The sequence below is a fragment of the Gavia stellata genome, chromosome 3, assembly GCF_030936135.1.
Source record: "Gavia stellata isolate bGavSte3 chromosome 3, bGavSte3.hap2, whole genome shotgun sequence".
NCBI lineage: Eukaryota > Metazoa > Chordata > Aves > Gaviiformes > Gaviidae > Gavia > Gavia stellata.
This window is the reverse complement of record NC_082596.1, coordinates 29,386,982-29,396,280: the sequence shown is the minus strand read 5'-3', so window position 1 is coordinate 29,396,280 and position 9,299 is coordinate 29,386,982. Positions and strand designations below refer to the sequence as shown.

General features: G+C 38.9%; 1 protein-coding gene across 1 annotated transcript in view; it reads right to left on the bottom strand.

Moving 5' to 3' along the window:
* Positions 1 to 414: 414 nt before the first annotated feature.
* The window catches only part of MMP16 (matrix metallopeptidase 16), a 183,252-nt gene continuing 174,367 nt past the window's right edge, over positions 415 to 9,299 (bottom strand). Inside the window, exons 9-10 of the mRNA XM_059815306.1 lie at positions 7,175 to 7,290; positions 415 to 749 (exon numbers count right to left, since the gene is read on the bottom strand). Of these exons, the coding sequence (XP_059671289.1) occupies positions 415 to 749; positions 7,175 to 7,290 (451 nt within the window). The remainder of the gene's footprint in view (positions 750 to 7,174; positions 7,291 to 9,299) is intronic.

The following is a 9,299-nucleotide window of genomic DNA, read 5'->3' as shown; positions in this document are numbered from 1 at the left end:
TGTGGGTTGTTGTGTTTTTCTAAAAAAATTTACTTTCAGCAAAAAATCTTTAAAAGGGGAACAGGCCTTAAAGGAAAAATGTAGAAACATTGGAGATTTTTTCTGTTTTCCTCTTTGTTAGTTAATCCTGATAGTTTATAGGGCATTAAGCGTGCAGAGGAAAGGCCTAGAATCGAATGACAAAGAAAGACAAAGGACTGAAGAAACAGCAGATACTGTGTATCATGGAAGCTTCCCAGCTGAGCGAATCGCCACTCATGCGCAGGACAGGCAACCCCCTGGGTTTTAAAGATCAGCTTTGTTTCAGACTGACAGATGCCCGCTCCTAGCTAGGAAACTGCATAACAGCTCTTGTGTTGAATCTCAAGTTACCACAAACTCCTGGGAGGGAAAGAAAAAAACCAAAACCCTACATCACACCCACTCTTGCATAGAGCGTTTGCAGTACAGTATGTGGCGGGGTGTTCCTTTCCTTTTGAACTGGAACACAGTGTAAACCAAGACAAGGAGGCACAAGGCCAGGATGCAGGGAATGACGATGGCTATGGCTTTCACAGTGCTGGCTGTGTTGTCCAGTTTGATGACAATATCAACGTCATCTTGAGGGCTGTGTCGGTCTTTATCTCGGTCTGTTGGTCCATCACAACCCATAAAATCCTTGAGGATGGATCTGGGATAGCCAGGTTCCACCCTGAGCATCTGGTTATTGAATTTCCAGTACTCTTTTCCTTTGTAGAAATATGTGAAGCCTGAGGAAGAAAATTGCAATTATTTATGGTCATATTGGATCAAATCATGTCATCAACACACCATGACCAAAACTATTGGTATCAAATTATTTTGTAATTAAAAAAGTGTAAGGAATAGACATCAGTTATAGGTCTTTCAAATTTTCTTTTCAAATTTTGTTTCTTTACTGTCTCTAGAAAATCTAATATTGGGTGGGGTTTTTTAATTCAATAAACTGGGATTTTATTTTCTTCCATTACTACAAAAAAATAAAGGAATTCCAGAGAATATGATCTTTGATAGACCAGGGTCCAGCTGATTTGTTCATTCACTGAAAACCCAACCTGAGTTAGAGTCCTCAGGGCCAGGACTTTAAAGCATCGCAACCTCTTCAAGATGGGAAGTCTACTGAAACAAATTGCAATGCTATGCTAGGCAGAAATGAAAACTGACACTCTTTAAAGTCACATAACCTACTGCTGTACTTCAGAAGAAGGAAACTGGATGAAATAACAGCAGCTTTGCCAAGAGAAAACAGGTGTAATCAGTTTCAAGTTTTCTGCAAAGAGGTGGTATTTGATCATTCAGGCACAATCCAATGTTATTACTAAACATGCCTAAATGGAAAAAAAACCAAAAACTTGACTCCTTGCCAAAAATCTACATTACTTTATTATCCTAGCTGAAAAATGGCATTGATCTGGCAAGAAACAAACCTTCAGGATGGGTGAACTTCCTCCTACTGTATATGAACGGAATACAAACAGCTGGATTTTTCCTTATCTTCACTTCATAGACCTCAGCTTATTTCCTGCAGTATTAAAGGCCACTAAGAATACTAAGACAGATTGGGCACTATTTGTCATTTTAACAATGCTTCCTGAAAAGATTTGCAACTGGCTATCTGGAGATAATATTAGTAATTACCTATTCAAAGAGCAGTTAGTTTATTTCAACTGTAAAAAAAAATTACTTGATAGTATATTTTGCAGCTCAAACTGTAAAAAAATCATCATCTACTGACGCTTTTCAGAATATTTAGACTATTTGAACATTCTTCTACATCAGCTATTTATGTAATTTTAATGGCCTTCCTAGCCACTGAAAAGGTACTGTTTTCCTTTCCTTAATCCCTTTCAGTTTTATTATCTGAGAATGTGTTAGCGTATCTATAGAAAGGTATAATACTGGTTAAAAAGAAAAAAGAAAAGAAAAGCACTGAGCTATACCAAAATAGTAGTTAGGAGGCTTGTTTGCAAAATGCCTTCTATTCTAATTGGAATAAAACAAAGAAGAACACTGTAATTCTTTCAATACGATGAAGTTTTAAAATTTTAGTCGATATAAAGTTCCTTAAAGCAATCTGTAGTTTAAATGAAAAATATTATGAAATGCAAAATTTCAGAATTTTGAGGCACAGGTTACCCTATCTTTGCATTTCATGTAACAATGTGTACGTAAGAAAGCACTGTACATACCGGGTCTGGATAAATATTTCAAGTGTGGAAATTTGATATATTCACAGAATCACAAAATCACTATGGTTGGAAAAGACCTGTAAGATCATTAAGTCCAACCATCAGCCAACACCACCATGCCCACTAAACCATGTCCCACAATGCCACGTCCACATGTTCCTTGAATGCCTCCAGTGATGGTGACTCCACCATTTCCCTGGGCAGCCTGTTCCAATGCTTCACCACTCTCTCAGTAAAGACATTTTTCCTAATATCCAATCTAAACCTCCCCTGGTGCAACTTGAGGCCATTTCCTCTTGTCCTATCACTTGTCACTTGGGAGAAGAGACCAGCACCCACGTCTCTGCAACCTCCTTCCAGGTAATTGTAGAGAGCAATGAGGTCTCCCCTCAGCCTCCTCTTCTCCAGACTGAACAACCCCAGCTCCCTCAGCCGCTCCTCATAAGACTTGTGCTCCAGACCCCTCACCAGCTTCGTTGCCCTTCTCTGGACACGCTCCAGCACCTCAATGTCCTTCTTGTAGTGAGGGGACCAAAACTGTATTCGAGGTGCGGCCTCACCAGCGCCGAGTACAGGGGTACGAACGCTTCCCTGCTCCTGCTGGCCACACTGTTTCTGATACAGGCCAGGATGCCGTTGGCCTTCTTGGCCACCTGGGCACACTGCTGGCTCCTATTCAGCCGGCTGTCAATCAACACCCCCAGGTCCTTTTCTGCCGGGCAGCTTTCCAGCCACTCGTCCCCAAGCCTGTAGCATTGCACGGGGTTGTTGTGACCCAAGTGCAGGACCCGACACTTGGCCTTGTTGAACCTCATACAATTGGCCTCGGCTCATCGATCCAGCCTGTCCAGATCCCTCTGCAGAGCCTTCCTACCCTCAAGCAGATCAACATTCCCGCCCAACTTGATGTTGTCTGCAAACTTGCTAAGGGAGCACTCAAACCACTCATCTAGATCATCAATAAATATATTAAACAAGACCGGTCCCAAAACTGAGCCCTGGGGGACTCCGCTTGTGACCGGCCACCAACTGGATTTCACTCCATTCAGCACAACTCTCTGGGCTCGGCCGTCCAGCCAGTTTTTTACCCAGCAAAGAGTGCACCTGTCTGAGCCACGAGTCGCCAGCTTCTCCAGGAGAATACTGTGGGGAACAGTGTCAAAGGCTTTACTGAAGTCCAGGCAGACAACATCCACAGCCTTTGCCTCATCCACTAGGCAGGTCACCTGGTCATAGAAGGAAATCAGGTTGGTCAAGCAGGACCTGCCTTTCATGAACCCGTGCTGGCTCGGCCTGATCCCTCGGTTGTCCTGCGTTTGCCCTGTGAGCACCATCAAGATGAACCTCTCCATAATCTTCCGAGGTCAGGCTGACAGGCCTGTAGTTCCCTGGATCCTCCTTCCAGCCCTTCTTGTAGATGGGCGTCACGTTGGCAAGCCTCCAGTCATCTGGGACCTCCCCTGTTAACCAGGACTGTTGATAAATGATGGAGAGTGGCTTGGCAAGCTCCTCCGCCAGCTCCCTCTGTACCCTTGGGTGGATGCCACCAGGTCCCATAGACTTGTGAGTGTCCAGGTGGCATAGCAGGTCGTTAACTGCTTCCTCCTGGATTATGGGGAGTTTGTTTTGCTCTCCATCCTTGTCTTCCAGCTCAGGGAGCTACATTCCCTGAGGATACCTAGTCTGGCTATTAAAGACTGCGTCAAAGAAGGCATTAAGTACCTCAGCCTTTTCCTCATCATTGGTGACAATGTTCCCTCCCACATCCATTAAAGGATGGAGATTCTCCTTGGCTCTCTTTTTGTTGTTAATATATGTGTAAAAACATTTTTTGTTATCCCTTACGACCGTGGCCAGATTGAGCTCTAGCTGGGCTTTTGCCTTTCTAATTCCCTCTCTAATATCTCTATCAATATTCTAATACATATTTAGAGGCCATATACAGATATGACATCTCTAAATCTATATTCTTACATATATACATAATGCATATATGTATACATCAGGGGTACATATAAGTCAGAACACTGACATTAGTTAGTATTAATTGTCATTATACATTGAAATATCAAATTAAAACTGTTGAAATCAAAGCAGCAAAGGAATCACCAACCCCTATAGATCCAGTAAATATTCTTCAATCAGAGCATATTTTCCACTGTAAAACTCTGAAGGTAGTTTGAACTTTTCTGTCATTTTGCTGAGCCAGAAACCAGGATAACAGCCAGTAACAGCTGAAGGAAGGAAGTTACCAGCAGAGAAGGGTAGTTCTAAGAAACTGAGTAGTTTTACTGCTTCTCATGGCAGAACAAGTGACTTCACACAGTTGTTGAAAGTGATTTCATCTAATCTGCTTGATTTGTTGAGCCTGTTTTGGAAGCTGCTCCTTACAATTTTCTAGGTGCTAGTCGCTGAGAGTAGTGAGAGCAATGCCTGACCCAAATAACATGGAAGGGCTTAGCAGTCACTAATGTGTCAAATAGAAACTCAAATTAGGAGTGGTAGTAAGCACAAGGCAAAAAAAGCTCAATGGGCTAATAAAGTAGACTACCTTTTCTCTTTCTTCTCTCTAAAAATTGCCCCACCATCCACTTTAGCAGAATTTCTAGCTGGGAGGTGAGATTTTTCTATGCTGCTCCCAAGGCAGAAAGAAAGATTTCTCCAATCTGGAGAACTTTGTGTGATCTCAGATTCTGTAGAGCAACAGAAATGAAATTTCTTCTTCACCTCCTCCTAAGAGTTTCTACCACAGCGTTAGAAACCAAATCACAACATGGGAAGTAGCAGAGAGAGTTTCAAAGATGTTACCTATACCTTACAAGCTTCTAGAACACTGAGTCGGGATGCTGACTACAGTAGGAAATTGTTTTTTCTCATCTTTCCTAAGCCTCTTACTGCAAGATTACCCAAAATTTTTGTGGACAGTGAAGGAAACCCCTTTATGATCAGACTTATTGCAGGTGTTCATTTGCATGGTTTACACAATAGAAAGACAAGGGAAAGAAAAAAGTGTTCTTTAAAACAAAATGGATAAACTGTAAGACATGCTTTCAGATGTTCCCTTATGAAGTTATATAGTAAAACTTCTTTGCCAACTCTGCTTCTGCCCAAAGAAAGGAAAAGAATTTCAGGCAAAATGTAATCAACTTCTTTCCAACTAAGCTGTAGTACTTATTTGCATCTGCTTTTGTTTCTTTCTCTCCTCATACAAACAACAGTGGAGTTGTGAACTGTTTCTTAAGACATCTATTTTCTTGATTTCAGCAAAATGTCTTAGAGGCCTTCTTGGGAACTTTATGGTGTCATTTTTAGTCCCTCTTTCTGCCCTGGAGCCCTTTTAGGCTTTCTGAGAAGTCCAAGAATGCCCTCTTTCCCTTCCACTCCTCTCATGTCATGTTTTACCACCCTCCTCATTCAAAGAGTCAGACAGACTATTAAAGCCGCTGGGGTAAAAAAGAGAAGTGGCTTTGATTTAACCAAGAGTCTTTCCTGCCTTAGGAATGAGTGCTCTGCCTCTGCAGTACTTTCAGACCCACTGGTCTGAGTCTTACAGTAAGATGATTTTCATTTGTAATGAAAGACACATGTACCTGAGCTCAGTACAGAAAACTTATTATGGGGAATGCAATCAAGGTAAGGAAAAAAACCGCAAACCCATACATACATACATATATATATATATATGCTAAATTCCTTTTGGATGTAGATCTTTAAAAATGTGCTTAAAAAGTAATGAAAGGAAGAATGCAGAGGTTATATCCATTATGTTTTTCTGTTCATACATAATGTTTGTGCCCATTTCTACATATATGTGTATTTACAGTTAGTTATTGAGTGTGATATATGCAGAATATCATCTTGACTGACCTACTTTCCAGTTAAAACCAAAACAAAACAAATAAAAACAACACAAAAAAAATCCAGTCTAGCCAAAAGCCCAGAACCCAGGGAGAGTTTCTGCTTCTGGATAAAACGGAGACAAAGCAAGGAAGCAATTAAATATATTTTTGAAGAAAACCCCTAACATTTCCATGGTAAATTACTTAATCAAATTAGAGGTTGAAACAGGAGACTGAAATGGTTTATACAAGGAAAGAAATCTTTTTATCTGCTTAATAAAAGGAAATTGAAATAATATGGCAATATATACATGTGCTGTCTGTGAGGCAAACAAAATAAACTCAGAACATACTAATAAATAAATCACAAATGTCATACGACAATTCTCCAACAATGATAAGTGACGACAAATGCATATTTTTATTCCTGTCAAAGGGATCTAAACTCTGTGCAACTGAGGGCTCTGTTGGCAGCCTGCCAGCAGCTCCTGGGTAGCACTGAATTCTCGTAAGATAGAGGAGATTTGGGCTACTCTCATTCATTTGGATGCATGGGCAGCTGAGATTCTAGGTTTCTGTATGTGATGATGCATCTTAATACAGGTAATAGCACTTCATACTAACATTGCTGTGATCTGCATTTTTGCATCATGGGCTTATGACATCTTTGATTTACATGGATTCCTAGGGATATTTATGCTTAGCTAAAGATTTTTCTTCTCTTTTCTAGTTGTTCAGAATGAAAGTAATACCTTCTAAGCTGTTTAAACAGACAACACCTTGACAATTCAAATAGAGTTATACTGTGTTTAGGAAGCTTGTTTTAAGATATAAACTATTATGTGCTATAATTCAGCAAAGAAAAAAAAGTGAATTAAGACACAGGAAAAAAAAGAATGGAAATCAAGGTTTATGATACTAAATTTGAAAGGCTTTTGTCCATTGTGTTAAACAGTACATGCAAACCAACAGTCTTTTTCACAACAGCAAGTTCTATCGCAGGAAATATTCTGTTCATAAATCAAGAATTCCTTTGCTACTTAACCTGAATAGTCAATCACCCCTGTACTACTCTATCTTACATAAAGGGTGTTAGTAAATCATTAAAACAGGAATGTGTTTGCATACCATTTTCTTTGTGGACAAAGGCTCCCTGAGGAGATTCGGGGATACCTTTCCAAATTGTGATTGGTTTGGGATAACCAGGGTCCATGGATCTCATTTCTTCACTGTACCTCCAGTACCTGAAATTTTTTTTAAAGGGGAAAAAAAAAAAAAAAGAAAAAAGCATTTGTAAGAGAGCAGATGAGGAACTACGTATTTTTTTCCTTCTAACATTTGCTACATTCATTAGCCACAAATGGGAATATTGACTTCTTTTCTTTGAACATACTACCAGATTACAAAGGAATCTATTTGCTAACTGGACAACGGTTTCATGTAAGCAGAAAGAAGATAAAAGATATTTGCACTTTGACAACTAAATCAGTGTGCATCTTACTTATAATCGCAGCAATCCTGATGCCTAGCACTTCTGCACAGTGAGAGATGCAACATATGCAAAAAGATATATTAATGTTTTAGATAACACTTTAATCATGAAAATGACAGTAGATTCAAATTAAAACACTCTCAGCAATCTTAATTTAACTCCATATATGTATGCATTATGGTAGATTTTCATTTCATTATCACTAAATAGATACAGTGTAATAAAAAATTCAACATGATTTTGTGCCTTTTTGCCAGCCAGCCCTTCTCCAATTTAAAAACCTTCAGCATGCAAATTCTAGGCAACCTAAACATGTAAGAAGTATTTACACTTGTGACTTTATTTACACTCATAGATAATGTTGATAATTTCTTTGTCCTTATGTAGCTGGCTAAATTGCTATGCATGTCTTATTATAAGCTGGTTCTAAGAACTAACGTATTGTATCTTTAGTATCTCTGTGTATCCTGATATAATATTAAGGTGGGTCATTTCATATTTTGATTGGCTCCACTAATTTAGAGCATACCAATTTAGACCATAGTTTTCTTGGAGAATTTCTTTTTTTTTCCAAATCAGTTTTATTCATGTGAAAAATTACATAAAAAGGCAGCCACTTGCCATTTCAGGATATCAAGAGCATGAGAATGTATCACTTTCATTGATAATCTGGTCACTGCTAAAAACTTGAGCCTTTTTCTAATCTGAATTCATCTGACTTCAGCTTTTAGAAACCCTTGTTATGATCATTCCTGATATATGAAAGAGTCCTTAAGTGGATGATATTTTGTCCCTGTGAAGGTACTTAGACACTCTAATCAATTCACGTCTTAATCTTTTTTAGAAACAAAGTGGTCTAAACTACTCTGTATTTCTCCTTATGGGGCATTTCTCCAGCTTTAAACTTTTAATGAAATTGAAAGGTGGCAGATTTCAGGTAGGTTAAGAGTTGGCAAGTTACATTAAAAAAAATCTGTATTTATTTTTTTTCTTATGCATAAATTATTTTTATAGACTGATTTCTTAGTCACATATGCATGAGTAACCAGCTAACAAAACAATGCTCTTTATTTTGAAATGTAACATCTTTCAGAGTTTACATGGAGAAAGAAACAACGTGTAGAAGTAACAAACAAAGCTCTGATATCAATATTATTGCAACCAGTTCTTGCTCAGCTTTTGACTCTGCATTTCTTCATCCTTAGTTTGCATTTTCTCTTTTCACATTTGCCTGTTCTCTTTTTCTCTTTGTTCATTTATTCTCTTTGCTGAGCTTAATATTCTATTTTCTGACCTCCATTTTTATCTGCATTTCTTCTTTATCAGCTATCTTACCTCTTCCTCTATCCCTCTTAGCCAGAACCTTATTTCTTTCCTGCATGCTTCCACTCATTTTCCTTTTTTCTCTTCTAATCTTTTCATCTTTTTGAGCTCCTTCTTCTTTTACTAACCTCTGCGTTTTTCCACTAGGCTGCATGACGGAAATAGACAGTCCTATAGGACTTTCAAAAATATACATTGTCATAAAAACCAGATATTTGAGGACACACCCAGTGCACACTCAAAAGTGCCAATACTGTTGTTTTTTCAGCATTGATAAGAAATCCTATGAGGGAGGCACTGATCATTACACTATATCAGCAATCTGTGCTGGAATAATGAGCATGTCTACAGGATAAGGAAAAGCCTAGCCCTCATTCTCTTTGGCATGCCAAATGTTCACAAGCAGACTCACCAATGATGATTTGAGTCATCTAAGCT